Source organism: Cariama cristata, unplaced genomic scaffold (assembly GCF_000690535.1).
Source record: "Cariama cristata isolate BGI_N322 unplaced genomic scaffold, ASM69053v1 scaffold21477, whole genome shotgun sequence".
Lineage (NCBI taxonomy): Eukaryota > Metazoa > Chordata > Aves > Cariamiformes > Cariamidae > Cariama > Cariama cristata.
In genome coordinates, this window is record NW_009626348.1 from 1 (window position 1) to 17,785 (window position 17,785).

Sequence of the window (17,785 nt, forward strand, 5' to 3'; positions counted from 1 at the left end):
CGGTCTAACCCTCCCTCCCCAACCCCCCCCCGGAGACATAATAATAATAATAATAATTCTGAAACCGGGGGTGAAGGGAAAGACATTTTTCTTCTTTTTTTTTTTTTTTCCCTCCCCTCCTCTAAATAAATCGAATTAGCACGTAGCCGCTGCAAGAGGAGACAAAAACCGTGAGTAGCAGGCCGCCTGTTTAAAAAAACGAACGGTAGCTCCATCCCTTTTTCTCTTCCCTCCGGCCTCTTCCCCCGTGGTGATGCCACCCCGACAAGCACTCGGAGCCTCTCAGCCCCAGGAATATTTACAGTGCTTTCCATTTGTGGACATGAATCTACTTTTTCGATCCCACCTACCAAACCCATCCCCTGCCACCTGCTTCTTTGCGGGGCACCACACGTCGCGCCGGCCGTGACCCCCGTCGGTGCAGCTCCTGGCTGTCTATGCTGAAAAGAATAGCCCAAAGCACAGCTATTTTATTTTTTTTTCCCCTGCCTCTTCCAGTCATATGATGATTTGTTCATGTAAGTGGGCTGTGTGGCTAGAGGGATTTTTTTGTTTGTTTGTTTGTCAGCAACAAGCGCTGAGTGTATTTATGGGCGATGCTGCGATTTTTGTGGCGTGAAAGGTTTCAGTTGTGCAGAACTCATCGGTACCTGGATCAGTGTGCAAGAGCTGTTTGTATCTCGCATATAGTGCTGTATGCGCACGCGTATTTAATAGATATCTTCACGGTGAGGCAGCACACACAACACACAGAAGCTGATGTGTAGGCTACGTAGTTTTTTTTCTAAAACAGATGGCACAGTCCAGCTGTGCGGTAGTCCCCAGTGGTATAGCTAGATCAGCGGAGGAAAGACATCATGCTCTCCTGATAAACTGACTTTTCTGAAACTAGGAGACCACCTAGCTAGGGGTAAAATCTTGTCCTCTGACCTCTGTGAAGAACTTTGGCAACAAAAAAGGACCTATAGCTGAAAATATGTGCAGTAAGTTATGCCAGGTATTTGGCAGCCATGTGAAGGACGTTAGGTTTGAGAACATGATCCGTGGTAGCAACCCAAACCTAATTGCATTTCTGTGTAGGTAAGTGGAGAATCGTGATGTAAAAGCACTTGCTTTTCTTTGATTTTTTTTTTTTCTTTTGCTGTTTAGATTCAATTTCTCCTATTAAAGCTATTTATAATTTTTACAGAGAGACCATTGTGATTTATTGACCTGTCAGATAGGGTGCAGAGTGCCGAGAGATTCCCACAGAAGGTTTGTGACTTTTCTTCTAGCTGTAACGTGTAAGAGATTAATGAACTTCAGAGTGCTACCAAAGTACCGCACTAAAAAAAAAAAAAGACCCTTTTCTCTTCCAAAACACAAGAAAAGTCAGACTTCACATCCCGAGTAAACGAAAATTTCACAGTAATCTAAGACAGTGTACATTCTTGATACACAGTTCATAGACAACATATGGCATTCTTGCTAAGATTTTAGTGATGTGGACTTCTGTAACATATCAGAGGGAGGAAAATTCTTGGACTTGAGTCAAAAAAACAGCTGCTTTTTTGTGAAGCTAGGAAGAAACTTTTCCAGAGGCGGATTATTCTGTGGTTTTCTGTGATAGGGGTGTCCTGAATCTCTGATTAAATAGCTGCCGAGTCAGGTACGGTGCATTGCACTGGGTTCTACAGGGATGGTACCTGCGAGTTGGCAGTGCCAAGGGTGGGCAGGGAAGTTCAAGTGCGCTCAAGCCCATATAGGAGTCTTTTTTTGCCCTGTCAATTTGATAGCAATGTTTCCTTTTGGCAGCTTTACAGCAGAGTCAAGGTGACGGTTTCTCATTTGTCTTCAGCCTTCAAGATAAAATTCGCTGTAATTATTTTTATGTAGTGTGTTTATGGGCTGTCTGATGTCAGCTGAGACTCTGATAAGACGTCCAATGTTCTCTTTCAAAGTCCAACTGGAACACAGGTAGTATTTACTGATTCATCAATCCCTTTTGGAAGAATTTCAATTCCTTAAATTTCCAGTAACCAAAGACACGGAATAGGTGAGGTCTTTAACGTTTTATTTGAGAAATAAGTAGATGTAGCCTCCATTCTTATGGGAAGAGTGGAGGAATGGGACTTGAACGCATCATCAAGGGCTTAGAAGTAGCAGGCAAGTAAGTGCTAGAATTTTATCCTTTTTGTAACTCATTTTCAACGAGTTCGGTTTTCGTGTGACTTTCCTAGGCGCCTGTAGTATTTGTGGGGTTTTTTTTTCCCCATAATGTAGGGCCTTTTGTACTCATTGTTTCTGCTGATGTGAACTCAAGCATAAATATGCACTGACTAAGTATGTGGTGGGTTCCAGGGCTTATTCAGTGGGGCATAACAACCCGTTCTTACTACGTGAGATGGGGCTAAGTGCAACTCAGAGGATGGAAGATTGTGCTACAGATTTTAGCAAAAACCTGGTTATACTAGAGCTGGCTGAGGGTGGGCTGTGAGGTATAAGCAGACTACTTAACTGCCGTGTTTTGTAGCCCCAGGGTTAAAAATGTGGGGTATACTTATGTTTTTAGTAACAACAGCAGGAAAGTGAAAACAAAAAGCAAACAAAAAGGAGTAAGTATAAAGTGCAAGAAAGCACAGAGATGATAGATTGTCATTCTAGTTGCAGCAGAGGTAGTTCCTAAAACAATTGCAGTGGCTGATGTTTCGTTTGATTTTGATGAAGCGTATCCTGCACACTTGCTGATTAACATTCCTAGAAAATTAAACATGTCATTACATTTAGAGTGATAAGACTTTTTTGCTTCTGAAACTGTGTCCTCCCCCCTGCTCCATGCTTCTGCCTGGCATCTTTAAGAAAGCGTCCCCGTGGCTCTCCCTTGGTTGTTCCCCTCTTATAACTTTATGAATAAGTTTGTGAATTTCACCACAATTAAGCAAGGAAGGAAAGGTCTCAAAGGATAAAGTTTCTCTGAGCTTTGTGAAAATATTTTTAGAGCCCATGCTGAAGGAAGGACTCTTGACGGGGGTTATCCCCTCCTGCACGTGTGAAATTCGGGAGGGAGCGTGATGTGAGAGAGCGGGGCTGGTTTAGTTCTGCTGCTCATGTAACTACCAAATATGAACAGCTATGGCTTTTATTCCCTTTAAATACCAGCCAACAGCTTCTCTGCTAAGCAAAACTGCTGCGATATCTACAGACTGTTCAGTGTACTCCGTAGTTTGTTTTGAATGAGTTAATACACGTATTTCCTGAATTTTGCAGCAGATGCTGCTTGGGACTTATTGGAAACAGGTTAAAGCTGCGAAGTTAGTTTCTGCGTTTGAAAACACATTTGTCAATTCAGTCCAAGGCCTTTTCTACAGCAAAAAGTTTGATAGCTTACTCATACTTGTGTCATTCGAGTGATACATTCTTGGCCTATTTTGCGCCAGCAGGGATGCACTTACTAGTGCATCTATTAAATGCTGTTCCCGACAGTGGAAGGAAATAACTATTTTTGTGTGTGTCACCTTCTTTTTTTTTGTGCTGTGGCTTGTTCCCATATAGCTGTATTGATTAAAAGTCGTTCCGGTAATCAACAGAGTTTAAGACTGGTAAGCCTGGAAATAGCATAGGCCACTGAATTGGGAGCCTGAGCTCCTTGGAGAACTACTTTGCTATTAAATCAGTTGTGGTTTTTAGAGTGTAACAGCCTGAGTAAAGCCTTACTGTAGAATTGGAGACAAAGCAATGATGATTTTAACTCTGTTGTCAGAAGCGAGCTACGTCTTGGTGGGTGAAACTCAAAAGAGGGATGCAGGTAAGCTTGCTGCTTAAAAAAAATCTGTGCTAGCTGTGGCGGATTAGGACAGCAGTGCACGGAGTTCATTTTGAAAGGACGGTTACTGTAGCTGTCATGGATACAAGTTTATGGAGTGCCTAAAATACCCTAATGCTTTCAGTTAACCAGAAAATGGTGATATATCTCACTTTTCCCCCTCTTATCTCTTCCTCCTCTTTATTGGATGGAGTTCTTATTTAACCGAAGAAGTAAGTATATTTTTTCAGTCCCAATCCAGTCCATCAGTTTTATGATTCTGAAACTCCGCTGTGTTTTCGCTTCTTGCCTTTCATAGGTAGGTGTTTGGTGTGGTAGCTGCTTATGCAGGGAATACAATTTGTTTCAGCCAGATTAAATCATTTGTTAGTGCATCTGATTCAAATTTGTCTCTAGCTTCACGCTGATCAGCTAAGTGATTCTAATGAGGTGTTCTCCTCTGTTCTCTACCCAAGCATTTCGGAGTGTTTTGCAAACATGTGGCGCCTTTTAATAGCCACAACAATTTTCTTTATTTTTGAATGATGTAAGTCCAAAGAATTAAGTAATGTTTTTGAAATAACACAGCCTGTGGTAGAGAACAAAACAACTTTGTTGTCTTAGATGCTACTCCTATATTACAACATATTTATTTTTCTGTATGTTCTTTACTATTCTGTGATTCTTTACTATGACCTGATCTCTTTAGTTCACATTGAAGTGGCTTACTGTGCCATTACTGATTTCTTACTTTTTTTTTTTTTTTTAATGGGGAATTGTACTATCATGTATATAGATGTGAAGTAGCAGTCTTCTAACCGGCCATCAAATCCAAAGGGCTTGCAGTGAATTACAGAGAAGTTTCTCAGATCACGGTGGGATATAAGCAAAGGTTTTTCCCCCTCTTCTCTTGTATTTCCTCTCACTCTAAGCAGAGTTTCACTTTGAGTTTCAGGTTTGCTTTAACCTCAGGAACTCAAAGCATAACTAAGTGGAAACCACTGAGTTTCTTTTCAAATGTTACATAGCTCTGCTATCAAAGCCAAGTTAGATCTGTTTGTGAGTTTGTTTGAGATCTATTATGAATAAAGGCATGATGTGGGTCCTGTTTGAAGAGGGAATATGCAAAAGACGGGGGAGGAAGACAGGGATGCTGGGGTCTCATTTGTGGAGATGGGTGTGTACTAGGAAGACAGGGAAGGCGAGATCTTGTTTTGGGTAGTCAAAGAGCAGCAGTAAAATTGTTGGATATATGGGTGCATACCAGAGTGTCAACACTTTGTACCGAGAGGGCTGTTTTCCCGTATTCTGTTGATATCACTTCTTTTATGTACTTCATCTTGATAGTTGAAATCTATCAAGTTTAATTAAGGATAGGTGAGGCCAGTAGAACACCATCAGTCTGTTTATGAGCACCAGGGTGCTGCCTTCGTGGTGGGGTAGCCCAGCAAAAGAATAATATAATAATAAAAAAAAATTGGCACCTTTTGGTATTGAGTCGGCTTTGGAAAGGAGGGGTAGATCAGATGAATCCTTGCTCTCTGCAACTCCATGGAATAATTTGCAAAGCTTCATTAAAGGAGCTTAGAGGGATATTTTTGTTTGGTGAATGGGATCCTGGCTTGGGAGATGGAAGACCTGGATAAGTCACTTCACTGGCTTTGCAACTTCATTTCCTCAGCCAGAAAATGGAGATAATTATTTTTACTCTTACTAGTAATCCTTCAAGAGCTCTTGATGAAAGGAGTGTTTCGCAGGACTGAGTGGTCCATCCACCCACTGCTGAGCCTGCCTGGGGTACCTCGGGGCTTTCCCGCGGTGCAAGCCGAGATGCGGGGCGGGCAGGCAGGCAACGTCGGTGGTGCTGGGGCCGGCCGGGGGCGGGCAGGAGGTGGAGGGCAATGGGGCCGCAGGTAACGGCGCTTTGGCCGGCTGAGGTCCGGCATTTGCCAGCTGGCATGTTACCTGCACCGAGGGCTTGAGGAATCACCTTGCCTTCCATCCTGGGGCAGAGCCGAACGCGGTGCTGGTGGAACGCTGTCCTGCTTCCCACCGGGATCCTGCCCTTGTGCTGAGGGGTAGGGGCATGGCCCCTGAGCGTGCCTGGGGCCTGCCGTCCCTGGGCATAGCTTCGCCAGAGTTTTGCCCTTGCAAAATTTACAAACTGGTTTTGTCGGTGGGATTTCGGAAACAAGTGGCATTAATATATGGGTGGAAGATGCTGTCTTTTAAAGCCTGCAAGTTGACTCGATCCTACTGACGTGATTGTCAGACCTGACGGCTAGTCTTGTCCTCTTACGTTTGCCTTCCCGAATTGGGAATGTCCCTTAGCGTGGGCCATGCTCCTGGTGCTAGCACGAGCACACCTGAAGATAGACTGTTCCTTATGTGAGGGACTGCTCACAAGAGAAAATATCTGCACTTTTCCTTGCTGTTTCAGGGCTTGACTCAAACCATATTAAGAGCAATATTTAGATTCCTGTTGTTTTTGATGGACTGTGGATGAAGCACTAAAATTTGCATGAGTCGGATTTCCAAAGATGCGAAGGCATGAAAGGATGAAGGTGTAGGAAGAGCCATGCCTGGCGTTTGGGTCCAAGACTGCCTCCCAGATTTTTGACACTCTTGCTTTCAATAACTTCCAACGTACATCTAAGACGCAGCTTCTGATCAATGTTAACCAGAAAGGACCTTTGTTAGTTGTTGAATAAACCTCGATTTGATCATCTTCTCTCCTTCTGAAAAGCAAACCTTGTCTATTTTTAAGAAATTGAGCAATTGGGGGCTATAAGAGGAACTGAATGTGTTGTAAATTTAACAGGGGCAAATGCAGTCTGTGTTTTCTTAGAATAGAAACTAAGTTCATGCATGTGTATGTATCGTTGTGACGACCTAAAAGACTTGAAGTTACAAGTTGTGGGCTGCTTTTCCACTTCTCAGTATGGCTGCGTAGCAAATAAATGAGGGATTTTTGTCAGAAATGGTGTCTTCAGATCTTGTCAGTTGAACTCGAAGCCAGGATTTTGCCAATCACATACTTTGTTAAGGATTTACTGGGCTGGAAGGAGAATCAGCTAACAAGAATCTAGATGGTTCTCTGTGTATTATTTTTTTTGTCTGAGGTAGGATGAAACCACTTGTTATGGGTCTGTAGGGCTAGTACAGTGGAGGATTTTTCTTAAGATTATGCTTTTTTCCACACCCAAAATCATTCCAAAACATTTCGGTGCATGTTGCAGTATCCAGTTTGTGTGTTTTATGGTCATAGGTCGTCAACGTCACAGCTGCGCAAAGCATGTAAAGGAGAGGAAAAAGGGCAAGTGGATCTCTTTCTTCATGCAAGGCCTGTTTTTTTTACCACTAAAAAAAGATTAAATGGCAAAACATCACGTATATCTGGATAACACCTCATTCTCTGTTGCTCTGTTTCAAGAGACCTGGGAAATGCTTGTTTGAATAAATTGCGGATCCTGTGATTTTTTCCGCTGTCCCTTTTTTTCCCTTGCCATCTAGTTTAAAGTTACTTTTTGGCTTTTGGATTTTTGGTGTGAATTTGGTGTGAAATAGTGTTTGCGCAAGTTTTCCTCTAAAAGGCAAAACCAGTTGTAGTTTTTGCTGCCCCGTCACTTGCGTTAGCGGCTGCTGCTCTGAGTCTTGCAGAGGAGGCATCGGAGGGGTTTAAAATGGTCCGTTCTTTTGTTAAATCTCAGTTACCATGGGCTTTTTGTTTGTTTGGCCCAAGATTGTCGTGAAGATTCATAATTTGGAGGAATTGCTGCCAACTTTTTCTTTGGGTTATTCTTTCTTTAGTAGAGAGAGAGAGATCTAGGTATATTGCCTGATCTGGCTTTTCTTCCAGACAGTCAGATGTATTATTGGGAGGGAAAGGTCTTTTCATGAAATCATTTTATAACGATTTCTCTGTTGGTTTTCAAGGCCAACAGAAAACAAACAATAAAAAATTCCTAGCTTGATGACTGTAATGTTTTTATAAATGCCTGTATCTATGTATGTTGGAAAAGGATTTGTCTCCATGCTTGATTCTTCTCTTTAAAGATTCAGATTAGCCCTAGAAGTGTTTACTCAGATGTGATGAATTACAAGTGGATGAAATTACATTGTTGTCAGATTGACTCATCGTCCTGCTTCGCTCCCCCAGTTGAGAACATTGACTTCCAGCTCTGAAGAGTTTGCTCACTCGAAGACCAGGGTTTTTTACACAAATGACATACCTCCCTTGTTAGAGATCTAGAGGGTTTTGATAGCTGGGTTTTGAGATGATAATCACAGATAAGAGGAAAAAAGACCAGGAGATAGGACAGCTGGAAGAGAAAGAAGAGCGATACACATCTCTCTGCCTTACTTACGACAAGCTTCTTGCCAAAAAAGACGGACAGGGTCGTTGAGCGAGGTGAGGAGAGTTGGGAATGGTTTAGGATGCATCAGCTGGCAAGCAGTTTGAAATGCCCTGATGCCGCATAAAGCATTGCCCCAGCAGCTGGAGCATGTGGCAGTGAGAGATCGGTTACCTTGGTGTGGTTGCATCTCTTACGCAGTTGCTGTGTTTGAGTCTCCAGGTCTTCGTGCCTTTTATAATCAATGATGAGAGCGTTGCTTGGTGGCTAGAACGTCCTGCATCCTGGTGGTTCCCTTCACTCTGTATAAAAGATCTTCTTTTTCTAGTTCTGTGGTTGATAAATAATAGGGCTATGGTTATTAGAAGTAGGTTTTATTTTTGTAGTCTTCTAAAATACTTTAGTCTTAGGAAGAGGAGACTGTAGATGTGAGGGAGTTTGGACTGAGGGCCTCTAGGAGAACAATATCTGTTTCTGAATATTTCTGCATAATTCTGTGAGAGTTTTCACAGCAAAGTGAAGAGGAAAATTGTTCCTTGCTATGCTCAGCATTTTGCTAAATACTGTTTGTTCCCAACAGCTAAAACAGCCTGAATACCCTGAAGGCTTCTTACTAACCTATAACTATGTTCATGCCTTTCTTGCCACAAGGGTCGTTTCTCTCAGTAAAAAGCCAAAAAATTGCACGCTGCCAAGTGCATGGCATGGGTGTTGCCAACAAACTGCTCATGCTAAGCGGTGTTTATGAGGCTGCCTTGCTTTGGGGAAAACTTTCAGTGGAAACTAGCTGCTGTGAAAGGAAAATCTGGTCTGATGGAAGTGTTTGGTTGCATCTGAGTGCTCTGTACCTTCAGGTGGACAGGATCTGCAAACTCCTTGTGCCAAAAGTCTGTGTTCTAGTAAACGTTCTGTTACCTCGAGCTTTATGAAACTCTGAAAATAGTTTAAATGGGCTGTGGGCACGGGGAGAGGATGGTCCTTCTCGCAGACTTTGGCATTGCCAGCTCTGATAACACGAAGGTCAGTTATGTTTGGAGACCATTTCGTGGCTAACCTGCCTTCAGAGTAACGGTTTGCTGTGTCTGCGATTGAACGGTTTAGATAAGATAGGAGAGATTTGTATCTTTGAATCTTGAAGAAATGAAAATAGGACTCTCAGTCTGGTCCGAAAGCTGAAGATCTTGTCTTAAGTTCCTGGTGAGAACCTGAAGTAAGGTTGACGTGACAGTACCACAGGATTGCAGGCCAGGGTTTGGGGAGGAAGGGGAAAGAGAGGTGGTTTATCTGCTCTTCGCAGACAAGAGCTTGTTATTCTCTGTCCGGGTGACTTGAACAGAGATTAAGGAAAACAACACGTGTGTTTCCATGAGCAGGCACATTCCCTTGGTGAGAAGCGTTCAGGAAATTTGTTGTGGGGCCCTGTGTAATGCCACGGTTCTGCTGCCATGGAAGCAGTCTGGTAAATCCCCAGCCCAAGCTCGGGAGAGACTTTCCTGATGGTGATGTTTTACCGCCTGCACAGAAAGGGCCAAAGAATTTCGTACACAAACTTTAAATATATGTATGTTAAGGCACAGAGTTGTTCTCCTGATTTACATTTCGGAATTTAAGCTTTCCCTTTGCAACTTAATCTAACTCAAATGAATATAAATGCAGCTTTATAAAATTATTTCATTGCTGGGAAGAAAGATATTTGTACGCACTTACGGCGCCTGGAATTACGATAGGAGGAGGCTTGTGGGCCAGCGCAGGCATCTTAACCACTGCTTTCTAGCCCCGTTAAATACCTACAGCTGATCTAAAGTAACACTTAGATTGCATTTTATAGCTCTGAAAAATATATGCTGGTTTCCCTCTGTAAAAATTAAGCTAGAAATGTTACTGCGCTGCTGGAAGTGAGCTGTCGCTCCTTCAGCCTCTCACGCTGTTGGCTTTGGAACTTGGGGACGACAGGCATTGGCAAAAACACTTATTTTGCAACAGAAACATCCGTTATACTTAATGCTTTGCCTCCCAGACACCTTTTGGTAGGTTGTGAGAAAAGCCTGCCCTCGGGTCTCCAAGGTGCTGTAGGTTTTTTTCCCTCTGATGATTTCTGATTGGCAATAGAGATATTGCTGGCAGATTGAAAATGTGTGGGCGATGTCAAATGAACTGTTATTTCAAAATGCACGCAGAAGACCCTGCTGATTTGGTTGTATTAGTTTCCATTTATTCTTAATTTCTAAAAGTTATGACTCTATTATTTTTATTTTTTTGGGGGGGGGGAACAGAGCAGCTACAGAATCAACAGATTGCTGCTCTTTCCAGCCGCGACAGTCAAGGCTGAGCTTGTGTCATGAAAAACTCTGGGCTTTGTCACCTCTGAAGACAGCCAGGAGCTATCTAAAGATGGAAAAAAGTTGCACTTGTAGCCGCGTTCCAGTTCCACAAAGATCTGTGCAAACTGTATTTAGCTTGTGGGGGAATAACAACCATATTTATTTCTTGAATAGTACCAAGAATGATAGTACTGCATGTTTCGGTGCCTAAAAAAATGAGGTGTTTTCTCTGTGTTTTCTCCTTTAACTTCCTCGGCGGCAGGATGCGTGGTGTCCGTGGCGCAGCAAGGGTTTCGTGGTGGTTGATCAGAATCTGGCAAGGCCATGTGGAAGCGGGGTGGCAAAGTGAGCTCAGTGTGAAATGGGGCTGGCCCGGTGGGAAGAAAGCTGTTCTCTGACATGTAAAAGAGTTAATTACGGTTTGGGGAGTGGAAAGAGTTTCCTGAAGCTGAGCACTACTCAAATTAGCAACCCTGTGCAGATACACAACGTTTCTCGGCTGGTCATCTCTCTTTTGGCCTCTTGCTGAAGATGTAGTGGAAAAGAGAAGATTTTACTTTGCGTCTTTTGTGTGCAGTTTAGTTACACAACTTGTTTCTTTGGATTTTTTGGTTCTTCCCCTTTGCTTTCTCCCACATCTCCGTTCTCCAGACTGCCAGCTACATCTACTGCTTGTATTCGCTGAAGTGGGAAAGTTTCGAAGTACAGAAGCTTTGCCAAAGTTTTTTTTGTGGTTTTTATCCAAGCTAACTACTTCTATTTCTGTGGTTTACTTGGGGCTACATATTCATCTATATGGAGATGATGATCAGAGTGGAAAATGTGGGCATTTCATATTTGGCCTAGTAATTACTTCTCATTCTGTAGAAAACAAAACAAACATAAGTCCTGCGTACTCTCAAACTATCTGGTTGTCAGACCTCTTTTGCAGAAGCTCCCTATTGTATCCTTTTTGTAATGGACTGATGATGAGTGGGTTTATTCCCTTGCGCAACACTTCTCAAAAAAAAAAAAAGATGTTTGTCTGTTCATCTCTTCTTCCATTGTTCATCTTTTGTTCCTTTGTGGTGAAACTCTTTCTCCAGTTTCTACTATTTCATACAGGCTGAATGGTTACCTATATTTAAAGGTATTTGTAAAGTGCCTCTAGCAGAAGAGTTTCAGCAGCTCAGTTCTTGCAACTCTACTAATTGAAATGGAAAGAAAGACCATGCTTGTATTTCTGGCTGACTGTGTTGGGTCGTTATTTAAGGGGCGAGGTAGGACAGGGGCTACTGTTGAAGAACTCTGGAAGATTTGCCCAAATTTGCTGTTAATGGGATAGGGTATTTTCACCCCTCCCTCCTCTCACTCTTCTCCTTTCTCTTCACTTTGCAGGACTGCTTCAACTCCTTTGTCATCTCGCAATGCGCGTCCGTGTCACAACCTGACACTGCGGGGAACTGCTAGTCTGAGGCTGACTCTTTGCTTTTCCTGCAGGCTGAGTCCACAAGTTTGAAGACTCGTTGAAATCACTGGGATTGACGCTTGGACCTTCAAGAGAAGAGACTTTCTGACGGCCCTGCTCCACTCCACCTGGCCCTATGACTGGAGGGTTCACCGTAGCTCCATCCTTTGCTCTCCAGTTCCACAAGATGGGTTCATTCAGAAGGCCCCGACCTCGCTTCATGAGCTCCCCGGTCCTCAGTGACCTGCCGCGGTTCCAGGCAGCCCGGCAGGCTCTGCAGCTCAGCTCCAACTCTGCCTGGAACAGGTAAGCAGGACCCACCTAGGCTGAGATCTCGCCCTGCAGCAGCCCCATGATAAGGGCTGTGCGTGTCTGATCTTTGTGCTTCAGACCATTCATGGCTAAGCTCCTCTCTTTACAAGCACGCATGCATTTTTGGCATGCCCAAGCTTCCCAGCATTGAAAGCCTCTGTGGAGATGAAAAAATTAGACCTAGGTAGTGTTTTTGGTTTTGGCCAATGTTGTTCAGAGGTACCGTCTTCAAGTAAAGCAGAATGACTCTTTGTTAACAGTTGCGTCTTAAGTACCATTTAGGAAAGCACATTCCTAGTGCTGTAATAAAGGCCAGTTTCTTAACGCACACCAGGCATTTATTTACATATTAGGAAGCTTTTGCCACAGTCAAGTTCCTCTGACAACTGCTACGCTTGTGGCTTCTACTAGCGTTTCCTATTGACAGCCAAATCCTGCCTGCAGTGCGTGTCATGCAGCAATGGCAACTGGAAGAACAACGTGTAGGGTGAGGAGTGAGATGTCCTGACCTGATCTAATGGTCTGCTGCTACCAAAAGTGGGTGTTCCCACCTTCCCTCCTGCCACCTTGCACCAGCGATGTGCTCCGCAGACCTCTCTTTTGCTAACTTAGCTCAGCTTACTAATGTGGCACAAAAGTAGGCTGGCAAAAACATTGCAGTTTTGTGCCGGGATAGCGAGCTGAGGTCCCTGAAGTGTGCAAATGCCGTAACAGGCCCACAGAAGGGAATGATACCTCCTCTTGTTAGCCATGGCAAGCCTTTACACCTGCTAAACCATCTTGTATACTGTCACTCTGACTTCCTCTGTGCTGGTGATACCAGTATGAGTTAGAAGATCCTCCAACAGTACCTTCCGGGCATTAACAGGGCATAACGTTGGGTTTGAGTGAGGTGATGCTGGCTGCAGAACCTCTTCCAGCCCAGCCAGGGTCCTGCCAGACGCTGCAGATCGTGTGGTTCCTGCTAGCATCACTGGATAATGCAACGTGAGGTGTGGGGCAGATATTGCCAAAAATCTGTGTCTTCTCATAGCAACTAGCCGGCAGCACACAGCAGAGATCCACTAAACGGTCAAGTTAAAGATATATCTGGTATGAACTTGTTACAGTGACACTGTTCACAAAGAACGACTTTCCATCGCTTACTCTAGGCACAACTTGAGGTTGGTTCTGCTCTGTCTCCCACGAAAGATGTAGGTAAATCAGAGAGACGATTTCCAGGGGAGAAAAAGTGGAAGTATTTAAGTGCAATTAACCTCTCCACCCCATTATAACCACTCAGCTTTTGGCAGCTAGCTCCCATCGCGCTCTGTGTTAAATCACACTGGTGGCTGTTATTTATGGATGTTGTACTGTCTCATTTCTTTTTTGGCAGTGTTCAAACAGCAGTGATAAATGTGTTCAAAGGGGGAGGCTTGCAGAACAATGAACTTTACACCCTCAATGAAAATATCAGGTAGGTTGCTGAAATGCATGAAAAGGGATTTTCATCGCTAATTGTTTGGTGTTTGTTGGGTTTTGTTCCCCTACAGATAGAAGATATTGGTGGGAGGAGCATGGATCAAAGCAAACTTCAGCACAGCTTTGAGGTTTCAGGCTAAGTTACTTGTGTTTTGCTGTTGAGTGGAGTGAATGGCATGGAGCACTTGGAGAATATTGCTCTGACTTGTGTGGATGTGTAGCTTTGACAAGGACGGGATGTGTATTTTCTTGGATTATAAGGTTTTTGTCCCTTCCTAGGGAGTTTGCCTCTTCTGCCTGTTTTTTACATGTTTTTATCAGGGTTTTCACGATGATAGTAACATTTGCTTTTTAGCTTCTCAGAATGGTGGAGTGTTTAAAATGAATGTAAAAAGCAGCGTTTCGTTTAAAAGCTTAATCTTCACATGATAATTGCAGAGCGAGACTTGAAAATATGAACCCTAAAGATAAAAAGAACCTAACAGCCTAACAAACATTTTCTAACAATGATGCTAGTGATGATTAAAAGTATAATTTATTTTTTTTTTTAAGCAGGTTTCACGATTATCTGTGGTTTCATTCTGATTATTCGGAAAGTTTGGTTAGCAATAGATAGGACTGTAGAGTAGATAAAGAACAATTTATTCTTGCCTTGGTTCCAAGTGCTGCTACGTTGAGTATTGTCAGAGCTCATGGATGTAATTCCTCCTCCCTCTGTCTTTCCCACTACATCCATCTTCATTCATCATGAATGCTGTCATACACGTCCCTGCTTCTCCTTTTATATGCCCTCTCCTCCATCCCTATTGCATTTTTCCCGAGTGCCAAGATTCAAATGGCAATTTGGGCTAAGCACGTACTAAGCAGCAGTCTACACTACCCCTTTCCATACTTTCAAAATAAATGCAGCTTGCAGAGCACCGAACTCTGTCCTACTTGGTCTGGTCCCAAAGGTGAAAGTTTAAGGTAATTTCTTTTGAGAGCTGAGCGAGGGCAGTGCCTCATGCTTTAATGGTGTTTTAGTGTACTCAGGTCAGAAGTCTTCAGGTGAGGTTTAAGTACTAGGAGCAGTCTTAATTCTCCAGGGGCTATTTCTGCAGGTGAAAAGTAAAACAAATGTCATAAGACTTTGGAAATACCCTAGCCCCCGGCCTGTTGGCAGACTTGGGGACTGGCTTTGGATTTTATGACTCGTCTGCCAGGCAACAGCCTGCTTTCCCCCCGCCGCCCCAGCACGAGCAGTGCTCCTTCCCACCCTTCCTTCCCAGTGCCTGGACCGTGCTCTGTTCGCGTTGGTGACAGAAGTGGATCCAGACTGTGGAGAGCCGGGTGAAGAAGAGGAAATTCTTTGTGAGCTGTGTGTGCGTTGTAAGCAGTGCTGATGGTGGGAGGGGGAATGCCCTCTTCCACGGACAGGCACTCCCAGGCAGCACTTCGAAGCACTCACCTTGACATACACGATTAATGTTCCTGCAGATGCCCTGAGCATGGGTTACATCTCCAAATGTCATTGCTTAAGTAGGCCACTTAAAAGTTCAAATAGCTCATTAACGGCCGTCTAAGGCGCAAAGGACGTGGATCTGCATGTATGTTTGGATGCACACCTGCAGCCTCGCGCTTTGACGTAGCCCCCAGCACAACGTTAGCTCTGCGTGCGCAAGGTGAAGCTCTAGCTTGACGCTGGGCAAAAAGCCAGACCAGTCAGAGGACCAACTCTTGGGTGCCGTTAGGTCGAGCGGTGCATTTTCCTTGTTTGTAGTTCTCCGTGCAGCTGCTTGGTGGGAGTTAGCAAGTGCGGTCTTTTAAGAGACTCACAGATTCCGCACAGCGCTTAGTTATTTGACAGTGGGAAATGCAGGAGAGTTTTGAAGTCCGACAGAAATGACAGGACCAGGAGATGAGCAGTGGGTTACATTTTGCTGTGGATTGCTGCCACCAAGTTTTTATCTTGCTGTGATTTGATATCATTTCCCTGGATACTTTTTTTTTTTTTTGCTTTTACTGCTCTGGAAGTCAGTTGTCACAGCAAGAGGAAATGTAAGAAATGCCATCAGGAGATGGGATTTCAGGAAGCAAGAGGTGACCTGGCCATGATTTAGGAGGAAAACCCTCCCTTAGGCTTGCACCCTAGAGGGAACCTCCGGTTGCCAGTCTACCTGCACGAGGCAAAGTCCTGCCATGGACTTGTCCATCAGCTGGTGGAGAGCTCCCCGGATTCTGCTGAAGTTGGTGGAAGAGCCAACTTGGGCTCTTTTTACATGCACGTAGCCTACACGTTTCTTTTTTTTTTTTTTTTTTGCTACAGAAGATGGTGGAGGTACTGGACTTTTTTTAACAGCAAATGGGTCCCCAAAGGCTTATCTGGTTTATCCATCTCATAGAAATAGAAATGCGCTTTGAGATGGGCAGGGTGAATATAATCCGCTCAGAGAGAGAAAGAGTAAAGGTGTGTTAGCATGAGAATAAATGTAGAAGTGTTACAAAATGGTTAGGGAGGAACGTTGCTGTAAAATCGACTTGCAGCAAAGATTAGGAAAAAGTGGTGGAGTTTGTTAGTAAGAACCCAGCCCAAGAACTGGATGATCCCCAATTCAAATGGCATTTTCGAGCACTCTTGATTATACCTCATGTTGGTGAAAAGCAAAACTCTTAGAACAGCAAAAAGATGCAAAGTTTTGCAGTGGAAAGCGCTGGGTGCCTTTTAAATGTTAGGCAGGATTTGACTGCTACAAAATTTACGCTCGCAGTCTGTGAAAGCTGAAAGCGCAAATGCACTGAACTTTGTGAGGATTTTTTTTTTAATGCTGCTTCTGATGTGAAACAATCCTGATTTTTATTTTGGCATTCTGAAATATAAATATGTATTAGAATTTAAGACTTTTATCACAGCCTGATTGTAAATCCAACAGTTTTTATTGGTAATACTTGTTTAGAGCGGCTTCTGCCTGCATGTATTTAAAATGCTTCTGTTAAATTTCTATAATTTCTTTCTTGGAAAAATATGCTGCTTTTTTTTTTTTTTTTTAAATGTGGTAGTCATGGGGAAACCGCAGCTTCTACTTGTGTGTTTACTTCATTGCTCCTCTCCTTATCCTCCCACCGTCTACTTCCAAGAGAAAAAGAAGTACAGCATTAGGGAGAAGTGAAATGAAAGGTGTCTTTGTTCAAACAAAAAGCAGAAAAACCATTGTGTTTCAAACTCAATAACATTAAATTGTCTCCCCAACTTTCTGTGCATTCAGGGGGATATTTTTTTTTTTTTCATTTTGCTTGTTCTAAGTGTATGGCTTATAAAGAGAAGACTTCAGGGAAATTGTTTCCTTCCTTCATAATTTAAGAACAGCCTTTGTGGACATTTGTAGGATATATACCTAAATATAAAAGAAATCTAACTGTGGCCAAATTGACGCATTCACATATACTCGCGTATCTTTGCTCTGACTGGTAGTAAAGTGCAGATATACCTGTAAGAAATGATGAGATATATATATATACTTAATGGCTGCGTTCCTTCTGTCTACAGACGGCTGCTGAAGAGTGAACTGGGATCCTTCATCACAGATTACTTTCAGGTATTACATGATTTACTTGCTTTCTTTTGAGGTTTGCTTTCTTCAGCTTTTTAGCCTGTTAAAAAATTACATGCATGTAGCCTACAAGTTTCAGTTTTGTTTTGCTACAGAAGATGATGGAGGTACTGGACTTTTCTAATGTGGGCCATATAGCCTTGGGAGTAATCGTATTTATGGGTGGATGTGCTAAATTAAGGATAATCTTCCTTTGCGCTTGAGAAAGGCTGCCAGTAGCCTGCCAAGGACAAGAAGGAATTCACTTGAACTTTTTAAAGAAGACAGGGTACCTTTTCATAGTTGGTTTTTTTTTTTTTTTTTTTCACCCTATTTTTCTAGTATAGAGAATTAAGGAGGAGGTTTTCTGCAACAGGGGCCAGCAAACTTTTCATAGTTGTTTTTTTTGTTTTTTTTTCACCCTATTTCTCTAGTATAGAGAATTAAGGAGTAGGTTTTCTGCAACAGGGGCCAGCAAAGGGGAAGAGAAAAGATAACGGCTGTCTGTTTGGAGGGGGGGCACAGAAGGAAGTCCCTATCAG

At 43.2% G+C, this 17,785-nt stretch overlaps 1 protein-coding gene across 1 annotated transcript; it reads left to right on the top strand.

Annotated features, from left to right (window-relative positions):
- Positions 1-1,885: 1,885 nt before the first annotated feature.
- LOC104164627 (proline-rich protein 5-like) lies at positions 1,886-17,249 on the top strand (the record flags this gene model as incomplete). The annotated part of the gene is made up of 4 exons (XM_009704010.1): positions 1,886-1,956; positions 11,937-12,210; positions 13,592-13,672; positions 17,201-17,249. Coding segments are annotated over exons 2-4 (300 nt in total), but the record flags the coding sequence as incomplete, so codon positions are not given.
- Between the last annotated feature and the right edge of the window lie 536 nt (positions 17,250-17,785).